General features: G+C 42.2%; 1 protein-coding gene across 1 annotated transcript in view; it reads right to left on the bottom strand.

Moving 5' to 3' along the window:
* Nucleotides 1-24,581, bottom strand: part of LOC127415402 (insulin receptor substrate 1-B-like) — an 80,918-nt gene that overhangs the window by 39,672 nt on the left and 16,665 nt on the right. Inside the window, exon 2 of the mRNA XM_051654110.1 lies at nt 21,237-24,563. Within this exon, the coding sequence (XP_051510070.1) occupies nt 21,237-24,563 (3,327 nt within the window). The remainder of the gene's footprint in view (nt 1-21,236; nt 24,564-24,581) is intronic.

Raw genomic sequence — 24,581 nt, 5'->3', positions numbered from 1 at the left:
GGAGGCTTTGTTTGGAAAATGTTGTTACAAATTGTTTTCTTTTCTTTTCTAAGATGCAAATAAATGCATTTTGACTGGAAAAGAATTGTATATGGTGTAAAATTTCAGCATTTACAAAATCTGTGATTAATCACAATTAACTACAAAAATCATGCGATTAATCGCCATTAAAATTGTATCGACTGAAAGCACTAATTTTAATATTTACAGATTGGCCCCTTTCACGTTGTAAGTGACTCACTGTAACCCAGATTTTTGCTTTTTTTAAAGAAAAGGAGGGGCAAGTCAAATACATTTTTGTGGTAATCAATATTATGCCACAAATGCTGTCGATTGAGCTTAATTTGTATTGAACACGGAATATTCCTTTAATATCTCACTTATTTCTCCTAGACACCAATGAGATTAAATGAAGGGCAACTGAAGACTTTTGCTAAAGTGTCCTGCTTCTCAGATGTCTCTCCTGAGAAAACAATCTATCAAACTGTGCTTAGATTTGAAATCTACAATCAAATGTCAGAGATTTCAATATAAATTCAAACATTTCTCATCACATTCTTCCGAGAACGAATGATCTGATCAATGCAACACACATTCATTTTATAGCTTTATACTATACATTTAATGTTTGTCAACAATTGTCTCACTTGTGTCTATTTTTTTTTCTACTAAGGTATTTTTGGAGAAACATCTGAGACAAAGTTGATACTTAAATAAATAATAACTGAGAACTCCATTAATTTTCCTGAGCAATGAAAGACTGAGAGGGTTGACTATAATCATGTGAGGACAAGTACTTTTTTAAATGATACAAGATATTATACATACTCCTGTGTGATGGTCTACAGATTGGTGAAGGATAGTGTTGTAGCACTCTGACAGATCTTAAATCTGAAACCTTAGTCAGAGTGTTCAGACTTTATTCACTGAAACTCAGACAGAACAGCTCCATTCACAGCTAGACAAGCAACCACAAGACAGACATACATGAAACACACACTAAAGCCCAAATTTCGTTTGGTCAGGGTACACGGTTATGCTGCGTTCCATTCAAGTTGGATGTGGGATATTCCTACTTGAAATCTCCGACCATAAATGCATTCTACTCCCTGATATTCGAAAGATGACGTTTAAGGAAACAAAACTGCAATGCTCCCGTTAGCTTAGCAGGGGTTTGACTCTCATTAGAGATGTCTCCTAGCAACCCAACTGATACAATGCTGCAGCGCTAGCATTTGTACTTCAGGTGTACGATTATCAAAAGAGATTATAATGTTTTATACACCTGTTTCTGCAGGCATTTGTTAAACAAGCTTTAATATCATGTAATGTGGAAACAGACTCATTTATCGATACTACTTAATAAAGTGAATGTTTATCACTTACTTTGTATATCTCCCTGAGTGTCAACATGTTTGTGTGACATCATGCCCCTGCATCTCTGCGAAATCGAGATCGTTGAGAATTTCTGCATGAGCCTACAAGTTGTAATTCTGACTTAAATATGCATTCCATTGCACTTTTCCTAGTAGGAAGCTGTAAAATCCAACTTTCCGAGTTGAATGGAGCAGCACTACTTTTCAAAACTTGATCCGACACTGAATGCTCAAGCAGCTTAATTTACACTTAGAAAACTCCTGATGTTGCTATAACAATGCAAAAAGCACTTACCAATTTACTTGAAGTGAAAATCAGTCCTCCTTTCCTGTTTAATAAATTAAGCAATTACACGGTCATGCAGAATATCTCGTGTTTTTAAATCCATAAGGATCTCTTTCTCAACGGCAATACCAGCAGAGATGACAGCCGACTTGTCAGACAGCTTGATCTTACAATTTTCGCTCTTGAATTACGTACATCACTTAAAGCGTGATTGCGTCACTCAAGGCCAGCTAGAAGGCCTCGACCGGGATTCACACCCACCAAGAACAAATAAATCAATCTGATTGGCTGGTGAATCTGACAATCTGACTTTAGTTGCCCACTCACTTGCACTGTTGAGGGATTCTGTGGAAATTCTGAAGGCCTGAGGGGGTGGAGCTCAGACTCACGTGCTGCTTGGGGCAAGCAATTTGTGAAACAGTTGTCAAACTTTAGCTTGTAAGCATCAAGGAATAAATTCTGACTGGATAAACTTTTCGTTCCCTATCTGTCACTCACTCGACGTTGTGTCGATGTAGTGACACTAGGGGTCACTCTTGGGAGCCCGAGACCCCTCTGGTCTTTGATAAAAGGCCAATGAAAATTGGCGAGTGGTATTTGCATGCCACTCCTCCGGACATACAGGTATAAAAGGAACTGGTATGCAACCACTCATTCAGATTTTCTCTTCGGAGCCAAACGGTCATGCTCATTGAGCTGAATTCTACTGTTCATTCACCTCTGCTGGATCTGACAGCGCATTTCAGCGGCTTCTCCCTCCTCTGCACTGGTGCACTGCAGAGAACGCCCCTGGGTGCTTCGGCAGAAAACGAGAGTATATTTTCTGAAAGAGCTTTTTTCCTCTAAAAGAGTATATATTTCTCTAAAAGAGCGGCACACATGGAACGTCTTTTTAGAGATGCGTCTTTTTAAAGATGCCTTTCCGATTGTGTGTTATTCCTGGTTGCGGTAGTTATCTCTCAACTTCGGTTGGTCACGATCGCTGTCTTTAGTGTCTGGGCGTGACCCACACGGATGCAGCGTTTGTGGATGGTTCATGTTCTTGCCATGGCAACGTTGCGGTCGCAGCTTGCTTTTGTAAGAAAGCAAGCCACCCCAGCGGCTCCCCACCTCGGTCCTTCTACCTATGGGTATGAGGCCAGCGCGGCTAGCACTGGGGGCGATTTGGGGACCCCAATGGGATTGTCTCTGCCGGGTATCCCCCCGCGGACCTCCCATTCCCCAGCACGCTTGTCTGCCCCAATCGGGCTTCCGGATAAGTTCGCCGGCTCGTCTCACAGTGATTCTGGCTTCTTGTTCGGAGCCCACAAATATGATGAGCTCTCGAGCGCAGCATCAGAGAGCGGGCTTGTCCAGTCGGACGCAGAAGCCTCAGCTGGGCTTCCCCCTTCGGGGACAAATGCCCAGTCACAGGCCGATGCCAAAATGACGGACATGCTTTCCCGGGCGGCCGCGAGCATCGGGTTAGAGTGGAACCCTCCACTCTCCACTGAACCCTCGCGGCTTGATGATTGGTTCCTGGGCTCATGGCGCCGCTCAAAGCAGCCACGCCCCACTCCAGTGCCATTCTTCCCGGAAGTGCACGAGAGCTGATGAAATCGTGGGAGGCACCTTTTACTGCTTTGAGCCTTTGCAGTCAGCCAAGCTTAAGGCGCTCTCCTTGAAGACTGCCCTCCTAACTGCACTCACTTCCATCAAGAAGGTAGGAGACCTGCAAGCGTTCTCTGTCAGCGAAACGTGCCTGGAGTTCAGTCCGGGTTACTCTCACGTGATCCTGAGACCCCGACCGGGCTATGTGCCCAAGGTTCCCACCACCCCTTTTAGGGACCAGGTGGTGAACCTGCAAGCACTGCCCCAGGAGGAGGCAGACCCAGCCCTGTCGTTGCTGTGTCCGGTGCGCGCTTTACGCATCTATTTGGATCGCACGCAGAGCTTTAGAATCTCTGAGCAGCTCTTTGTCTGCTTTGGTGCACAGGGGAAAGGAAGTGCTGTCTCCAAGCAGAGGATCGCCCACTGGCTCATTGACACCATAACTATGGCATATCACGCCCAGGACATGCCGCCCCCAGTAGGGCTATGAGCCCATTCTACCAGGGGTGTAGTGGCTTCCTGGGCCCTGGCCAGGGGTGCCTCTCTAACAGACATTTGCAGAGCAGCGGGCTGGGCAACACCCAACACCTTTGCAAGGTTCTACAACCTCCGGGTGGAACCGGTTTTGTCCCAGGTAGTGGCATGCAACACAAGCGTATAAGCCCGGGATTGCCGGCCGGGTGTATCGCTTGCACATAGCGCCTTCCACCTCCTTTTGAGCTGAAGACGTGCGCCATTAATCCCCAGTAGTGTTCACAAGTTTGTTCCCTGGTTGACTTCCTCCGAGCCCTGTGGCGGTCGAGTTTTCGGAGAGATTCGCTGCCGGCCCAGTACACATGCTAACTAAGAGTCCTGTTCTGGGGTAGGTGCTCCGCATGTGGCGGTTCCCTGTAAGGCTAACCCCATGCGATATATATCTTCCGCTAATTCGTTTCCCTGTTGGCAAACTGCGTCTTCCTTGGGCAGAGCCCCTCTGCCCCAGTCTCCATGTTTGTAGTAACTCCTCCCCCATTGGGCAGGATCAACCTTCAAGACTCTCCACATGGTTGGAAAGGCCATGTGACATATCCTTCCACTTAAATATCCCCCCCTCTATTTGGGCGAGGTGTGATCTCCGCTGTGTCTTCCCCTTGGGAGGGACACCCCCCGACTAGACCTGGAGGCGCAGTCGGATAGTCCCCCTTCTTTTTTAGGGAGTGGAATAAAAAGAAGGGGAAAAGAGGCCACGACTGGGTCAGCCTGTCTCTATCTTTTGGGTAGTCAACTTGTCCCCAAAGGGCCGTTCGACACTCATAACTATGTTGGGGGAGGTTATGTGTTCGCCTGGTGCGCTGGCTACGAGGCACACAGTTGTCTGCCCGTCACATACCGCCAGTTCACATAACACAGTTCAGCCAGTTGCAGCGTTTTGTATAGGGACCCCTAGTGTCACTACATCGACACAACGTCGAGTGAGTGACAGATAGGGAATGTCCTGGTTACTTGCGTAACCTCCGTTCCCTGATGGAGGGAACGAGAAGTTGTGTCCCTCCTGCCACAATGCTGAACTACCCGCTGAAATGGCCGGACCTTGTCTCGGCTCCTCAGCATAAAACCTGAATGAGTGGTTGCATACCAGCTCCTTTTATACCCGTATGTCCAGGGGAGTGGCATGCAAATACCACTAGCCAATTTTCATTGGCCTTTTATCAAAGACCAGAGGTGTCTCGGGCTCCCAAGAGTGACCCCTAGTGTCACTACTTCGACGCAACATCTCGTTCCCTCCATCAGGGAACGGAGGTTACGCAAGTAAACAGGACATTTTTTCTCTCCGGACAAGTAACTTTTTTACTCGGACAAGTGAATGGCCAATTTACTTGTCTGGATGACAAGCACATGACAATGCTTAATGTTGAGAACTGATGTAACATTAGGCTATTTGTAATGTTAACTAATTAAGTTGAAGTAACGCTTCTGTTTTAAGCTTAATGTTTGTACCCTTGATTTTCAGATCAAGGGTACATTGAGCATTTTTAAATATTTCAAGAAGAGAGAGCGAAATCCACCACCAGATGAGGAAGAAACAGCTACAGAGGTAGCTAGCTAGGATAGCTAGCATAGTTAGATGGCAAGTCAACAGCCAAACAGATTATTCATGGACTTTTGTCAAGAAATAAACTGGAGTAACAGTGGAATTTTAACATTACATGATTCTTTGTAGTAGAAGAGACAGCTTCTCCAGGTAGCAGAAAAGACAGCCTTAGCTGACTCTCATAGAGGGACAGACATTCAGAGAGGGGCAGCAGGGCAGGTACTTCCCATAGGGGCAGCAGGGGAGACAGCCTCCCCTGTGGGAGGGACAGCAGATGATTTTGACAGCAGAGAAAGGGGCAGTAGGTCAGAATAGTTTCAGTTCAGTTTTTGAACTGCGTTAAACTTGTTTACCATGCTTTGTGGGTGTGACTTTTTTGCCATGCCATCACCATTCGTATCTATACAACCACTGTGTTTATGATTAAATTACTACTAGAGCGCAAAATTGTTTACAAGAGCACAAAGTTCTTCATAGATCTAGCCTCTTAATTTTGCTCTCAAAGTGCACCAGATTGATGCATTTAACTTTAAAATGTACAAAATTTTCCCCCAGACCCCCCTAGAGGGTACAAGGTCCACCCACCACAGTCTCACATACTCCTGTGGGAAACATTGATTCAGCATAGTCCTGATAATTTGGTCTTGGAAGAATTTGATGAGAACATGTTTCAATTCATATTAAAATTTCTGACTTTTAATAGCAGTCTTTTCAAATATTATTAAAAAAAAGTAGGCAGTATACAGTGTGTTTACAGCATGCACAGTATGCAGTACAGTAGTAAGTGATGGGTAGTAGGTTTGCTACAAATAGCGAAGCTATTAGCTTAACTAGTGAGACAGTAGCTTTGCTAGTTTTTAAATCAAGTAGCTTTTCAGTAGCAAAGCTATATTTTTGATTAGGTAGAGCGTAGCTTTGACAAAAGCTACACCGCTACATCATGCCTTGTACCCGCGGTGTTTACAAATGGCAGTTTTGAATCAGAACTAAAGATGTCCAATCGCAAATGAATCACTCATTTGAGTTGGTTCTTTACAATTTACAATTGATCACACGTGATAGGAAAGTGGTCTGAATCATTTCGCGATTCAATCTGAATGACTTAGAAAGCTTGCGCTCGCACTGCTGAATAATTTGGCGCGTGCTCTCACTTGTCAACAAGCTCATGGAATATATTATAACATGGCAAATAAAGATAACACTGGTTGCAGTGGATCTACTATCAATCAATGGAAACCAAACCTGCAAATACATCCTATATTTTGCCAGTGATGAAGAAAGCCTTTATTAAGTTCAATATGTGTGCAGCTTGTGAACGACTTCTGTAGGTAAATAAATTTTCCAGCCAAAAGTGTATCAAAACACTTATTAACCTACATGAAAACACTTAAAAAAGTACCATGGTATTATCATGTTTTTTGGACATGTACCATTACCTGGGAGCACCATGTTAATACAATGGTATATGAATGTGGTAATATAGCGAAGTACCATCGTATTTTTTAATGACCCTGAAGCACGATGTGTGGTGAGGGTGTGGTTGAGTGTCTGTCCATGGAGAGTGGGAAGCGGTAAGTATTCATCCCTGGGTGACAATTAGGTTTAACAGCTGTTTCTTTTAGCAGTAAATCTGGAAGAGCGATAAAAGGAGCCCACACCAGAGCCCAGAGAGAGAGAGAGCTATACAGCTGAAACAGTACCTTTGCGCAACATCTCAGCACACAGTGTTGCGGAGGCACTCTTCAGAATTATCTGCCGAGTGGGGATTCCGAAAGAAATCCTCACTGATCAAAGCACTACTATCATGTCACGTACACTACGAAAGCTATACAAACTGTTGTGTATTAAATCAATTCGCACCAGTGATTACCACCCACAAACAGATGGGTTGGTGGAACGATTTAATAAAACCCTGAAAAATATGATTTGTAAGTTCGTGGCTCGAACCCCTATTATTTGCAGTTCGAGAGGTTCCGCAATCCTCCACAGGGTTTTCCCCGTTTGAGCTACTGTATGGGCGTCGACAACACGCCTTGCTCAACGTCAAGTGGGAAGCTTGGGAGGAGGGACCTTCAAATAGTAAAAATGAAATTCAGTACATTCTAGATCTTAGAGCAAAACTCCACACTTTGTGTCAGCTAACACAGTAGAATTTGCTCCAAGCTCAAGAACACCAAAGCCAGCTATATGATAGAGGAGCTTGGCTATGGAAATTTGCAGCGGGAGACAAAGTGTTTGTATTACTCCCAACCTTGAGCTCGAAATTACTCACCAAGTGGCAAGGGCCCTTTGAGGCCACACGACGAGTGGGAGATCTCGATTATGAGGTAAAACGAACAGATAGAGGTGACGTACGTCAAATATACCATCTCAACCTCCTGAAATTATGGAGGGAGGTGGTCCCTGTGACATTGGTGACAGTGTTCCAGAAAGCGTGGACCTCCGGCCGTGGTGAACTTAACAGCCAATCATCTCATCCCGGTCACTTGTGGAGACCACCTCTCGTTGTCTCAACTCACAGAAGTTGCTAAGTTGCAGAAAGAATTTGCGGACATGTTCTCGCCTCTACCTGGTTATACAAACCTCATACAGCACCACATTGAGACTACACCCAGGGTAGTGGTACTCATCCCTACCAACTTCCCAAGCACATAAAAAAGTGGTACGAGAAGAATTGCATGCAATGCTTGAGATGGGAGTAATAGAAGAATCCCACAGTGACTGGTCCAGCCCAGTAGTGCTGGTTCCAAGAGCGATGGGTCGGTCTGGTTCTGTGTGGATTATCGAAAGGTAAACGTGGTGTCTAAATTTGATGCATAACCAATGCCTCGTATTGATGAACTGCTCGATCGGTTAGGCACAGCTCATTTTTATTCAACACTGGATTTGACAAAGGGCTATTGGCAAATCCCCTTAACCCCAATATCCCATGAGAAAACTGCCTTTTCCACACCATTCAGCTTACACCAATTCGTGACACTTTCATTCGGTTTGTTGGGGCTCCAGCTACGTTCTAGTGGCTCATGGACTGAGTGCACAGACCGCATGGTGCTTATGCTGCTGCCTATTTAGTCGATATCATTATTTACAGTAATGATAGGCAGAGGCACCTGCAACATCTGCGAGCTGTCCTGAGATCATTGAGACGAGCGGGGCTCATGGCAAAACCGAAGAAGTGTGCAATTGGGCGGGTGGAGGTATGGTATATGGACTTCCACTTGAACCATGGGCAGGTGCATCCTCAAATTATAAAACTGCAGCGATTGCAGCCTCCCTGAGATGTAAGACAAAAAAGGAGGTAAAACAATTCCTGGGGCTGGCTATAATCGTAGGTTTGTACCTAACTATACGGCTGTCACCAGCTCGCTGACTGACCTTACTAAAAAGGTAACACCAGATCCAGTCCAGTGGACGGAGCAATGTCAACAGGCATTTATGCAGGTGAAAGCTGTACTTTGTGGTGGGCAGCTTTTACATACACCTGACTTCTCTCTCCCTTTCATTTTACAGACGGACACTGCAGACAGGGGGTTGGGGAGGTGCTCTCGCAGGTGGTGGAAGGGGAGGAACGGCCAGTGCTGTACATTTGTCGGAAGCTCTCTTTGAGAGAGACTAAGTTCAGCACCGTGAAGAAGGAATGGTTTGCCATTAAGTGGGCAGTCCTCACCCTCCATTACTACCTGTTGGGGTGGGCCTCCAGCCTCTGTTCAGATCACGACGCACTCCAGTGGCTCCACCACATGAAGGATACTAACGCGCTGATATTTATTATAACATCACTGTGACACATCACTGTTTGTATCACTCTGCTCATCTCTGTTGGCAGCATTCAAGAAAGGCTGTTAAGGCCGTTGCACACCAAACGTGACATGATTATGTAAAACAATTAGCCAATGAATGGCACTTTCACATCAAAAGCAAGGCGAATGATTGCTGTTAGCACATTCACACCTTTACAATAGGTGGTGCTAATCGGCAAGCAATTTTACCCCTGTACAGTAGGTGGCACAAAGTACCTTTCAACTGGTCTGCCCTTCGCCCATCACAGATGAGAAGAACAACTTTACAAGTAACAACCATGGAATCACAATACAAAAGACATGCAAGCGAGTTCTCTAGCGAGTAGATCGAAAAAACAAAAAAAAACCTCTCTGAGGGTTTAAAATCACTGCATAATGCAAACACATAATAACTGTTAAAAGTAAAACAATACCGATTGTATCGTATTGCCATGTACACTAGCGGCCAAAAGTTTGTAATAATGTACAGATTTTGCACTTATGGAAAGAAATTGGTACTTTTATACACCAAAGTGGCATTCAACTGATCACAATGTATAGTCAGGACATTAATAACGTGAAAAATTACTATTACAACTTCTTAAACTACTTCAAAGATTTCTCATCAAAAAATCCTCCACGTGCAGCAATGGCAGCTTTGCAGATCCTTGGCATTCTAGCTGTCAGTTTGTCCAGATACTTGGGTGATATTTCACCCCATGCTTTCTGTAGCACTTGCCATATATGTGGCTGTCTTGTCGGACACTTCTAACACACCTTAAAGTCTAGCTGATCCCACAAAAGCTCAATGGGGTTAAGATCCATAACACTCTTTTCCAATTATCTGTTGTCCAATGTCTGTGTTTCTTTGCCCACTCTAACCTTTTCTTTTTGAACATATTTTTTTCAAAAGTGGCTTTTTCTTTGCAATTCTTCCCATAAGGCCTGCACCCCTGAGTCTTCTCTTTACTGTCTTTACTCAGCTGAGGACATGTGAGGCATCTATTTCTCAAACTAGAGACTCAGATGTAATTATCCTCTTGTATAGCTGTATCTGGGCCTTCCACATCTCTTTCTGTCCTTGTTAGAGTCAGCTGTCCTTTGTCTTTGAAGACTGTAGTGTACATCTTTGTATGTAATCCTAAGGTTTTTTGGCAATTTCAAGCATTGTATAGCCTTCATTCCTCAAAACAATGATTGACTGACGAGTTTCTAGAAAAAGCTGTTTCTTTTTTGCCATTTTTGATGTAATATTGACCTTAAGACTATTGCATACTGTGGCAACTCAAAAACAAACACAAAGACAATGTTAAGCATCATTTAACTAACCAAATAGCTTTCAGCTGTGTTTGATATAATAGCAAGTGATTTTCTAGTACCAAATTAGCAATTTAGCATGATTACTCAAGGATAAGGTGTTGGAGTGATGGCTGCTGGAAATGGGGCCTGTCTAGATTTGATCAAAAATGAATTTTTTCAAATAGCAATGGTGCTCTTTTTTACATCAGTAATGTCCTGACTATACTTTGTGATTATTTGAATGCCACTTTCCTTCTGAAACAGCAAAATCTGTATATTATTCCAAACTTTTGGCCGCAGTGTACATCTACTTGTATTAAACATTTGTTCAAAACCCTGCATGTTACGAATTAAACGTGACAATATCTAAACGCTCCAAGAGTCTATATAATGCACACAAGACAATTGTTCACTGCGTAATGCACTCACATAATGACCGTTAAAACAAATGTTGTCAATTGGAACAAAACTGATTGTATCTAATTTACATGTATATCTATTTGTTATAAGTTTTCTCAAAACCCTTCATGTTACGAATTAAATGTGATGATATCTAAATGCTGCAAGAGCCTGTATAATGCAAGCAATAAAACACAAATCCCAACAAACAAAACCCATCTTAAGTACAACCCTTTTTTTTTTTTTTTTTATTAAACTTTTTTATTGATTCATATATACATCACAAAGAAAAACCCAACACACAATGAATCAACGTTTCACATTTAAACCCCACTAATATCCCTCCCCATTTACCAATCCCACACTGACCCCCAACGAACACCCCTGTGGTCCCACAAAACACACACACACACACAACCAAAAAAAAAAATAAAAAATACAAATAATAAACATACATAATTAAACTAAACTACACTCTCCACATCCCCTCCCAGAGAATCCCCACAAAAAACAAAATAATTGCCCCATTTTTTAATAAATAAGCCCCAAACCCCAGAAAAATCATCTTCCCTTCTTAACGCAGCTGCTAATGGTTCCAGGGCAAGACAGAACAATAATGGGGAAAGAGAGTAACCCTGCCGGGTGCCCCTATCCAGAGTAAAATAATCAGAAATTAATCCATTCGTTTGTACCATCGCTACTAGGTGTCTATAAAGTAACTTAATCCAACCAATAAAAGTTTTCCCGAACCCGTATATTTCCAAAATCTTAAAAAGATAATCCCATTCTACCATATCAAATGCCTTTTCAGCGTCAAGTGAGATGGCAGCGACCGGAGTCTGATCATTCGCCACTGACCACATGATATTGATGAAATGCCTAATATTATCAGAAGAGCTACAACCCCGAATAAACTCCACCTGATCTATATTTATAAGAGATGTCATAACTTTACTTAATCGGTTAGCCAGAACTTTTGACAATATTTTAACGTCTAGATGGATCAGGGAAATTGGACGGTAACTCTTACACTCACTTGGATCTTTGTATTTTTTAAGAATCAGACTGGCTTGTGTCATGGTTGGTGGAAGCTTTCCACTCTTTAATGATTCCGTATAAACCTCTAACAAAAGTGGAGCCAGCTCTGTAGCATAAGATCTAAAAAACTTGGCGGCAAAGCCATCTGGCCCCGAAGCCTTGCCTGTAGGCAAGGCCTTAATTACCTCTGGCGTGGGCTCCTCCAAGGTTATCTCAGAATCAAGATAATTTTTTTGCTCCGTCGTCAGTTTAGGGAGTTCTAATGGTTCCACAAAATTTCTAATATCCTCATCAGTAGACAAAGACGTGGAACTATAAAGATCAAGATAGAATACTTTAAAAGCATTATTAATATCAATGGCTAGAGTAAATATTTCACCATCAGCAGATTTCACTGAGGGAATAGTAGAAAAAGACTCTCTCTGCTTTATATATCTAGCCAAAAGATTCCCTGCTTTGTCCCCCTACTCAAAGTATGACTGTCTTGCCCTGTATAGCCAAAACACCACCTTCAGCGACAAAATAGTATTATATCTGTATTTCAATCGGGTCAATTCTCTGAGGCCATCAGACGACATTCGGTGCTTCAGCTCTACCTCTGCACTTTTAATATTCCCTTCCAACTCCACGAGTTCTTGTGCTCTGGATTTTTTGATGAATGAGGCATACTCTATGATCCGACCCCTAAGAACTGCCTTAAGTGCCTTTCAAGCCATGCCCACAGAGGATACTGAGGACCAGTTGGTCTCCATATAAACATTGATTTCAGCCTTTAACATTTGTTGGAAATCAGGATTTTGCAAAAGGGATACATTAAAGCGCCAACTATATGATTTCTTTTTCTCTGTATATGGCAACACCTCTAAACTCACCAGGGCGTGATCTGAGACTAAGATGTTTCCAGTTGAACAATCAACGACAGAAGAAATGAGGGACTTAGATATAAACAAAAAATCTATTCTAGAATAAATCTTATGGACTGATGAAAAAAATGTATAGTCCCCACCAAGTGGGTTCAAAAGTCTCCAAATATTTTACATATCCTGTGAAGCGTCAATGTTACTCTAGAGGGCTTACACACTTTTGCTTCACTATGGTCAAGGACTGAGTCCATCAAAAGATGAAAGATTTCTCCCAATATTATATCATGAGGGGTGACAGCGGCTTGCAACATCTCTTCAAGGTCTATAAAAAAAGCCCTGATTATCAGTGTTAGGTGCGTAAATATTAGCCAAAATCAACCGTTGCCCCTGAATTTCTGCTAAAACAATAATTACTCTTCCTAATTTATCTTTAATCTATTTGAGACATTTGAATTGTAGATGCTTACTTATCAGTGTAATGACTCCCCTGCTCTTGAGCCAGCACTAAAGAAAACATGTCCACCCCATATCTTCCCAAATTTTTCAGCTTCCTGCAGGGAAAGATATCATATTTCTTACGTTTAAAAAAATAAATAACCTTTCTTCTTTTTATGGGGTGCCCCAACCCATTCACATTCCACGTGGAGAGAAATAATCCGTTCATATTAACATTTGACATTTTGACATGTTAGAAATAATAGATTGTGTGTCCAAAAAAAAATTATAAAGACCACATTCCCCATTAGTGCAACAATCAAACCCCGAACCTCCCCCATGCAAAGAAAAGTGATTACTTCAAACTACAGTTTCGCATAGTCAGTCCTTTATCCACACTTTATTTTAGCCCTGTTCCAGCACTGGAGAGTCAAATATAATATACAGTCTCAAAGTTTGTAGTAAATCGACCAAATAACTGTGTAATTTTAATTATGCTACCTTATCTGTCATCATGATGCCGGTGAATTACGTTCAGTCTCTTTGTTTCGGTCGACGCTCGCTCGTGTCCCTATGGAGTGTGTGCGTGCGATCACAAGCAACAGGCTGCAGTTCACTTAACAGCCACAGGTGTCATTAATAACAAGGGTTTCTGAATCTTACATACTGCACCTTTAAGAATCAGGGTGTATCAAATCTCACCGGTTTATGACACAAATAATAATAAAATTAGCAAAGTGCGCAGAGCACGCTGTTCACACATCCGCTCCTCACATGGCGTCACATGACCTAAGTACGACCCCTTTTTACATACTTTACTGTTAACTACTGTACAGCTGTTAACAACTGTTAATGATAGCTCAACAATAACGATTACATAATTTTGTGAAGAAACCACCTCATTTTTGGTAAATAAAGGCACACAATGCACTGCATTTCACAGCAAAAGTATTAAAATTATTAATATTTATCAAAGAAAAACACTTAAGATCCGTAAAGTTATTTATTTGAAAAAAGTGATATAAAGGCAAAGATTACTTTTTTAAGGAGATGCAAGGCAGTGATGCAGCAATATCATTTACATGTTAAAAAAAAACAAAAAAACAAAAAAATTCCTTGTTTTTAAGGCAACTGATGCAAATGAAATAAACATCCTCACTGCTGGTTCAGAATTTCTTCCTCAAGTTACTTCAGCATTTAATATTGATGGTCAAAACTGCTTTCTGTAATTGGGCAAGTTTTGGTAACTGTAGCAGCTCCTGACACGTGATTCAAAGCTCAAATTGTATTGGTCAGGGAATTTCATCGATGGGCAGAGAAAAAAAATGTACACACTCAATGTAAAAAAAAAAAAAAAACTCACTTCGTTGGCGCGAATGTTCACTCCAGGTGTGAATTGGCTTCATAGGAATCCATTGTTTCGATTTAAAACGTTAATCGTGACAAGAAATTGCGGCGAAAATTTGCATTTGGTGTACAAAGGCCTTTACTCTTTGCATTGCTAGCCACATGCAATGATTAATCCTGTTTTGTGGAATCCCCAGGAGATCAAGTGGCACCTCCACTGGCCCACAGCTCCACAGGGTTTGCTGGGACACCGAGTCCCATACAAGACCATACATTAGTCCGCCCCATGGATGTGCATAAATAACCATGGATTACCTACTGTCCACTTAAATCCCTCTCCATCTCCCTCTCCATCTTTTTTCCATCTCCCTCTCTCTCATGTATACTCACACTTTCCATCTCTCTCTCTCTCTCTCTCTCGCTCTCTCTCTCTCTCTCACACACACACTCTCCCTCTCTCTCTCTCTTTTTCTGCCTGGCCATTATCTTACACTGAACCAGCTGCAACCAGATTTGGAGCTTTAGGGACTATGCTACTGTTAGAGAGTGACTCAATTTTACGACAGCTATCTGCAATAAAGTCTCATTCATTATAGAACTGATTATCTGTATATAAGGTACACAGTTCATGTACTGTACAAGGTTATTGTTATAAATAAATAAAACTTTTTGACTTGTGATAAGAAAAGTCAAAATAGTGAAACTTTTTTTGCTATTTATTTTTTTAAATCAGCTAAAACACAAACTGGCCAATCTTTTTGTATTGAAAGTTTTAGCGTAAATCTCACAAAAAAACAAAAAACATGTCCAGTTCACATTTAAGCTTAAAATCAAAAGGGAAAATTAAGAAATTATATTTTGTTTAAAGACAGGCTATTTAGGACATTTAGAATTTTTGCATTATGACAGTGTTTTCATGACAGTTAACCACATTTTACCCCTGCATTTCATTGGCAAAAGGTGTCCAGGACTTTTATTTTTTTGTAAGTCTTATTATTCTTAATGTTGATTATTATTATTATTATTATTATTACAGTAAAATAATGAAAAACAATATTTTATTGAAATTAGCATAAATTATACACAACACAGCAAATAGTAACATAATACTTCATAAATAAAGTAAAAAAATAAATTAAATAAATAAATAAATAGGTCCTAAAAATAGGCTTACATTTCTTGAATCAAAACATTTCTTATTTTATGTTTTGGTTTTGGGTTGAAACTTGATCTGTCAACTTCTTGATAGGCTATGTGAGATTCACCCTTTAGGGTTTTGACCATTCTATGGAATGCATTTTGCATGTATGCATTTTGGCTGTATTATTGTTCAACATGTTTCTGAGGCATACCTGAGAGATAAATAGGTAGAGAACAGCATGAGTTAAGTATAGATGGATTTCAGATACTTCCAGTTTCTGTTCTGTAATAATAATGCCCAGTTTTGTGATTATGTGATTACAGCTTATTTAAAGCCTCTCAAAATCATCATACTGCAGATGTGGTGGCTGCATGTGTGGATGTATTTCATCAATCCAAAGCACAAATTATGTCCCATTTATATAATGTAGTGACTCAGTGGCGAATTCTCAGGGCCAGCAAAGCCTTCTCTGCTGGCCTAACATGCCAAATAAAGATTTTTTTTTTTTTTTTTGCCTATGTATTTTTAATCGCTTTCCACTCTTAATTAATCTACATACAAATAGAGAAAAACGAAAAGTTTATCCAGTCAGAATTTATTCCTTGATGCTTAAAAGCAAAGTGTGACAACTGTTTCACAAATCACATGCCCGAAGCCCAAAGCCGAAGCAGCACGTGAGTCTGAGCTCCACCCCCTCAGGCCTTCAGAATCTCCACAGAATCCAACTAAAGTCAGATTGTCAGATTCATCAGCCAATCAGATTGATTTATTTGTTCTTGGTGGGTGTGATCTTTAGTATATGTCCCGGTTGAGGCCTTCTAGCTGGCCTTGAGTTACGCAATCGCTTTAAGTGATGTACATAATTTGAAAGAGAAGAGCGCGAGATCTTGCTGAGTCGTCGGCTGTCATCACTGCCGCTATCGCCACTGAGAAAGATATCCTTATGGATTTAAAAACACGAGATGTTCTGCATGACCGTGTGATTGCTTAATTTATTCAACAGGAAAGGAGGACAGATTTTCACTTCAAGTAAATTGGTAAGTGCTTTTTGCATTGTTATAGCAACATCAGGAGTTTTCTAAGTGTAAATTAGGCTGCTTGAGCATTCAGTGTCGGATCAAGTTTTGAAAAGTAGTGCTGCACTCCATTCAACTCGGAAAGTCGGATTTTACATCTTCCTACTAGGAAAAGTGCAATGGAATGCATATTTAAGTCAGAATAACAACCTGTAGGCTCGTGCAGAAATTCTCAACTCCGATTTCGCCGAGATGCAGGGGCATGATGTCACACAAACCTGTCGACACTCAGGGATATATAAAAAGTGATAAACATTCACTTTATTAAGTAATATTGATAAATGAGTTCGTTTCCACATTACATGATATTAAAGCTTGTTTAACAAACACCTGCAGAAACAGATGTATAAAACATTATAATCTCTTTTGATAATCATACACCTGAAGCACAAATGCTAGCGCTGCAGCATTGTTTATCAGTTGGGTTGCTATAGGAGACATCTCTAATGAGAGTCAAACCTCTGCTAAGCTAACGAGAGCATTGCTGTTCCGAATATCGGGGAATGGAATGCATTTGTGGTCGGAGATATCAAGTAGGAATATCCCACATCCAACTTGAATGGAACGCAGCATAACCGTGTACCCTGACGAAATAAAATTTATTGCAAGCAACATTTAAATTGCAAATATTATTAGATAGATTTTTCCAGGTATTATAGACCTCCTTAGTAGATTCATATGAAAAATTATGATTTTGAATGTCTGTTCGAGAGACATTCATTTCACAAACAGTCATGCTGCAGTTAAAATTAGGCTTGCTTGAGCATTAAGTGTCGTTTTAAGTTCTGGCTTTCGTGCGTGGACGTGTTTTTAAAATGACAGTTGGTATTATTACAGTTAGCTGCGACATAATGTATGATGCCCAAAGGCATAGGGTGTCTTATTCATTGTGAAACTGTGTTTTCTTAATACCATGATTCACGCTGAAGGCCTAGACTTTAAATGCACGGCCCGCCACTGGTACTGACATTCCCTGCATAAATGAATGAGTGTCTGAAAGTGTGCATATGAGTTTGTGTTGTGAAAATGTAAACTGTGGTGAAGTTAAGCAAAAACCCCATGGGAACTAAGAAAGGTATTATTTATAACCCAAAATTAAGCAACTATATCAGTGTATGGGACCGTTACAAAACAGCTAAAGTCTCTCTGTGTGTATACAAATTATGTGGTTATGTGTATTTGTGTATGGGATTAAAAGATTCAAAAATTGCCTCAGCTTCACCTTATTTAACCCATAACTCTCATTTTGGGCAATTGCTGTTTTGCGGCCATGTTATGGATAAATTATCTTTCTCACTCTTTTGTGTTAACACACTGGCACAGTAGAGGAATTCATCTCCCTCAGTGCTAGTAGCTGTGCCTGTATAAACCCACTGCTCTTCAAGGCGCACTGAGACACACGTGGCAATACCACACAGGGAGCACAGAGCCATGCCAGAGCTTCAAACAGTCTCAGTGTGTGTGTATGGGCTTGTTGCTGAGTCTGAGTGTGTGTGAGAGACTCAGAGCAGAATCTATTAAGAGGCTAACCGTGCCACTCATTTGATTGGTGTTAGGTTTCCTGAGGGCTAAAAGAGACTCTTCTATACATTCACCACCCTAAGCCAGAGACATTTTATTCCACACTCTGCCACTCCTCACTTCTTTCTCTCCTTTTCACACTCAATTTTCTCACCAACCACTTTCCCTCCATTTCTTTCTGTATCGCAACCTCTAATTCTTCCCATTGTCTGTCCCCTCTTATTGACTGCTAGTGGGAGTTCAAATGTTGCCAGTGAGACCAAATCTGGAGTTCAGCCAGGAAAACTGCTTTCATCGTTGTTCCCTCTATAGCACAGAAAACCCAAACAAATGAACCCTGAAACACTTGTGAGATTTCCTCAACTACCTCCAGACATGAAAACCTAATCTGACTCCCAGTCTCTCCAGTCTGTCTTTCTCACTTTCTTTCCCCCGTTTTTCCCTCACTTTCTTCTTCTCTGCATCTGCCTTTCTCACACTGTCTGTCTATCTCTCGCTTTCTCACTCCCATTGTGCCATCTCTTTCTCACCCTTGTACTCTCTCTCCCTCCTCCTCTCACGCTCTTTAATCCTTCCTCAAATTTGTGTGTGTCTCTCCCAAAAATCTATTTTTGTCCTTGTTCTCTTACTCCACTTGGACAGAGACATTTTATTAAAATGGAGCATGAGCGATGAGTTCAAGCATACTGGAACTGAAACACACACACACAAGGGTGCACACACACACACACACACACACACACACATACATACAGGGCAGCCAGGGAGAGAAGCCACGAACAAAAGGATCCTTTATTACATGCAGAAAAGGAGGGCTCGTGGTAGGGCTGTCAACTGGGCAGATAAACTAAGTTCAAATTTTACCTTAAATATTTTCAAAATTTGAATAATATTCTAATTTTAAATTCAGCTGATTTTTTTATGTTGACGTTATTTGCTTAGTCCACAAGAGGGCGCATTAAATACAGATGCATCTCAATAAATTAGAATGTCGTGGAAAAGTTCATTTATTTCAGTAATTCAACTCAAATTGTGAAACTTGTGTATTAAATAAATTCAATGCACACAGACTGAAGTAGTTTAAGTCTTTGGTTCTTTTAATTGTGATGATTTTGGCTCACATTTAACATCTAATTTATTGAGATGCACCTGTACATAAACCATACAGCACCATTATATTACTGCAAATAACATTCCTGGCTGTTAAAAAAAGAGCATTCCATTTTCAACTAATGTGCATCAAATAAATAAATAAAAAGTTTTAGCTGGTCCATATTTTAAAATGTTATGTCAAAGGGTGGGGGGGACATGCTTCAATAGACAGTTCACATGGTGTTACACTTACTGATACCACTGTATACTACCCCCGACACAAACTTCATAATAACAGCAAAATACCACATTGTTTTTTATTCATTACAGTGTATGTAGGGTAGCAATATTCCCAGATAGCAGTGGTATTCGGCTGAACTCGGTGGTGAAGCAGCTCAGACTACGAGCCCGTTCAAACAGACGGAACACAACAGAATGGAACCGAACGCGAGGATCTCGAGACAGACACACATTTCCAAGTTGAACTCCTTTCCTGACAAAGCATTTAAAAAACTAATTTCTTAATCTGAGAAACGCTTATTAAGAGAGCATGATGCAACGGCCAAGTACCTCCACCATCTGTAAGGGGCTGTTCACACCGAATGCTTTTGCAACCATCCCTTTTTTCTATGTAAATGCGTGCTAGATGAACATCTTTGTTTCACTGTTTTTGTTTATTCAGCGTCTCGTGCAGGACCACTGTTTTTTTAGATGCTGTGTCTAATTAAAAATAAATTTAAAAAGCATCTTGAGACACCTGCTTGCTGTTAAACTGTATTTGTTGTGCTGTGTCTAGCCTTTCTTAGCGCAAGAATGTGATCAATTTGAAGTCATCGTCAGTGCTTGGCACAAATCCCCCCCGTCACCCCCCAGCGCAGAGGCCATAATGTTGACTAACTGCAAAAAGCTCACTCGCCCATTCTTTGCTGCAAAAATGAGCCCATGTCACTCTCTCATTTTTCTCTAACTTTCTGACCATCTACACAGTCCATAAGGACCTTATAATCTGTTCAGGGATCAGGCTCCTTATTCAGATCTGGACCATTAAAAAAACTGAAAAACCACACCTCTGCAAGCTGTCTCTTATTCCTCAGAATTACTTTTTTGTAGTTTTCTAACATAAACAGAACACAGAGGTCCAGAAAACATGCACCTTGGATTTGCCAAATCTGTCACAATTTGTACAAAAGATCAAGACACAAATGTAGCCACAAACCCTTACATACATTTGAAGACTTGCATACAGAACTTTATACAGACTGTAATTCAAAAAGAATGAAAAGTCTGTATTCAGCCATTTACCCTGTAATTGTAAGCCTTTTATATACATAAATATTGAGAACTCTTTAATGTTTTGGGTCTAAGATAAACACTGAGAATTTCTAAAATACATTTAAAAGGGTAAATCAAATTTAGTAGCCCAGGGAATGACAGAGGCGGCAGACAAAACCAATGGTTATGAGATTTGCAAAAGGGAACTTTCCATGGCTCTCTGATCAGTATTGCTGTCATTGAAATTCCAGGCAGACAGGTGGCTCCTGTATCTAGAGGCACCAGGTGGATATGAATAAAGAACAAAAGTGAACCATGGCCTCAAGTTTTGTTATGGAACAGACTGTGCCATGTTTCCAGTGTATTATCACAACCTGTTATTGACTAAAATGGAACATCTAAAAAAAAGCTGAGATGTTATATGCAGCCACACATATTGTATGTTTAAAAAGACATTGAGATAAACACACACAAAAGAAACCAATTACCTTATTCTGTCACCTTAACATATGTGTTAAGATAATGAGGTGCTAATAGAAGATAAAGAATCAGTTGTGTTGAAGATATGCAACAACCTTGTGCTGCATCTGGAAATCCAGGATTTATTACTTTTTGAGACTAAACTCAGTTTGAGAATAAAACTGATTTTACCTGTACCATCTTTACTGCTGCTGCTGCCTTGATGTGTCCGTAGCTCTTCTGACTTGTAGAAGTCAATGCTAGCATATGTGTTCAGGCTTGAAGTACTACTGCCTGAACCTCCAGTTCCTACAGAACTCCCTGCAGCTCCTCCAGTCAGCATAGAGGAAAAGAGGCGGGTAGCAGGTGTGTGGACAGCAGCTTGCCCTTCTGAGGCAGCATGGGGGTTCTCCTTGTTAGCCAGGTCCAAGTCTATGTAATTCAGGCCCTGCTCCATGGAGGATGTCTGTGAAATAGATTGGTTGGGTAGTCCAGGGTTTATGTACTGAGATGAAATGTCTGCTGAGCCACTGTTCCCCCATAGCATACCATCAAAACCAAGTCGACGGCCAATAGCTTGGGTGTGTTCAGGGAATGTAGAGGAAGATGATGTTGTGGGGCAAGGTGGCAGTGAGGAAGGGGCCTGAAACGTTTCAGAGCAGTGGCGTCGACGACCTTGAAGATCTGCTCGAATTACCTTAGCGCCATGGTCCGGATTTGGAACCTTGGCAAGAGGAAAGTCTAGTACCAGTCCCAAACCTAGGACTGGAACTGCTGACTCTGGCTGGTCTGGCAAGGATGTTTTGGGTGATGTAGAGCTTGAAGTGTTGCTTGAGTTCAGGCTAAAGACCATCTTTGTGTAGTCACCACATGAAGTGGCTGAGTTTACAGACTGGGGTACTGACACCTGCCTGTTTTTTCTATGTCCCATCTCAACTTCTGCCTCATCCTCATTTAGGGTTGTCGACCTATGCTCTTCACAAGCTTTAAGGGCTGCTGCAGGTGTAAGAGGAGGGGTGGGAATTGGGGGAAACCCCAGTGCTGTCAGTGAGATGGGAGAGGGGGAAGGTGAGGCTCTCAGCTGCATGTTAACATACTCAGAAGCAGTTGAGGGTGGGATAGAAGCAGAGGAGCTATGTGAGAAGGGTAAAAAACCAGCAACACAAGAAGTTGGCCTGGGTAAGGGACGGTGGGCACTGGGTAGAATGTTCCTTTCACCATTGAACTCAATGCTTACATACTCTCCAGGACTTTTAGGTTCAGATAGAAGGGGTGTCTCACGGACCCTTGGTAGAGTGTTGGCTTTTGAGATGTCCACAAACAGGCTAAGAGGTCGGTTCCTTTGGCCAGGATGACCTTGCTTTATACCCCAAGACCCTTGTCTTTGCTGCAAGGGCCGTTGCTCAATATCTGTTGCAATAGCTCCTGCTGCTCCTCCTGTTATCTTGATTGCCTTTTCTTCACATTCACCCAGGCTTTCATTGCTGGCTGAACTTGAAGAGTATGAAGAGGATGAAAGGGACAGATGTTGGCCAATAGGGGGTTCCTGATGATTGGACTTTCTATTATTAAGCCCCCTACCTCCACCCAGACATCTACCACCATTAACCAGATGCTTCCCTCTTCCTGGCCCTTCCTCAAAATGCATTGAAGTATGATGTTTATAGGAGCGGGGTAGAGAAAAGTAAGAATATACCATCTTGGGTTGAGGCTTCTGAGGATGAGGGTCAGATGGTGTGAGGGGCTCATGTGGTGGTGGGGTGCTATTGGAAGAGCGGGCACTAATAGGTGACATATTCATATAGTCACTACCAGTTCGGCTGTCAGCACTGCTACTGCCAACCCAGGCAGTAGGCACCCCTTGTTGGTCAGGTGAACAGCTACTATTGGGAGACATTATCATATAACCATCTGTGCCAGAAGGTGGTGGACGAATCTGCTGGGGGGGTGAAATGCTGTTATTTGGGGTCATAGCCATGTATTCATCTGCAGGTTTTGAGTCTGGATCTGATACTGCTACAGAGAGGGAGTGAGAAAGGGATACTGGGGAAGATGTCACTCCTGGCAACATGGACATATATGCATTATCCACAGCTCCATTACTTTCTCCAATGACAGCAGCACTGCTTGTTCCATTGCTACCAGCATCATCTTTGAGGTCAGCAGCTACTTCTAGGTACCCTGTTTCATTTGTTGTTGTTCCAGAATCCTGCCTTGAACCAAAAGATTCTCGGCTGGAGGTACGAGTCATGACTGCATAGTCATCTTCTTCAACCGGTTCCTCTCCAGTTCGACAGAGTGGTGCAGATCTCTCTAAAGCCATGGGTGGGAGGGAGGCCCGTTTGCTCATTATCCTGCGCTCCGCTTCACACTCTCTACTAGAAGATCGTCTCAGAACCCTCCTGGTCTGTGGTAATGCATTTTGGGTTGGCTGGGCTTTGGATGTCCCTCTCTGACCCATAAGGATGTAGTTGGATGCTTCTTCACCAAGGGAATGACCACCTGAGCTACCTGCAGACCCTGTCTGCATTGTTGGGGTTAGCAGAGAGTGATCACTAGGGCTAGAGCCGTATTCATCTGAGGAGCCATAGTCGCTGAATGAGCCAGAGACAGAGGGCTGCTGGAGGGGTATTCGACTGTACACACCACCATTTACACCACCACCACTATTTCCAATCCCACAAAAATCTGATCCAGAACTTGAGCTGGAAGGCAGGATTGATGCAGCTGAAGAAGCTGGGGTTGAGGTGGATCTCATTAGAGTATGCTGTGACTTGGCCGGGGTTGGAGTACGAACAGATTTTGATCTCAAAATAGGGGTATTTGAGCATGACCCGTTGGTGTTGGGACTTGAGCAGGATGCAGTTCCTGTTGTTGCTGCACCACCTCCGTCTTCAACTTTTCCACCATCACTGGACATTCGAGTTCGGGGAAAGCTGTGCCGAGAAGTTGGAGAGGTGCTATTGCTATTTCCACCTCCTATTGTACTACCCGGTGGCTCAGTCCGTGGACGTCTTATGAATCCAACCTGGCTGGGTGGAGGGTTGGGGTGATGCCGTCGAGATGGAACACTGATCGGATTTGATGCAGTAGCACCGCCTCCTGCTCCTGCAGCAGCTGACTGTGATTTGCTGCGCTGGCGGAATTCCTCACTCAGGGCCTTCATGGCTTCCAGCAAAGTCTCATGCATATTCTGTGCCACCACAGAATCTTCCACTTGCATCCAAAACTCTCCAGGGCCAGTTACTGCAGAGCGGCCGACCTCCACAAAGAAGAAGTTTTCAGAGTGACCACAGCGTCTCACATTCATCAGCTGGAGCACAACAGCGGCTGCATCAGAGTTTAGCTTAACAAAGTTGACTGTCTTTTCAGTCAGGCAAAGCCGGTAAATGCCGACCAAGTTCTTGGCTTGCCCTAGACCTTTTGGCCAAACCTTCACCTGCCAGACCTCTTTGAAGGCAGGACCAGGGGATGGTACTCCATAGTCTCCACCAATCGCACTGTCACACAGTGCTTTACCTGTAAAGAGAGAGAAAC

This window comes from Myxocyprinus asiaticus, chromosome 2, assembly GCF_019703515.2.
Source record: "Myxocyprinus asiaticus isolate MX2 ecotype Aquarium Trade chromosome 2, UBuf_Myxa_2, whole genome shotgun sequence".
In the NCBI taxonomy this organism is placed as follows: Eukaryota; Metazoa; Chordata; class Actinopteri; order Cypriniformes; family Catostomidae; genus Myxocyprinus; species Myxocyprinus asiaticus.
This window is presented reverse-complemented; position numbering and strand designations above follow the sequence as displayed.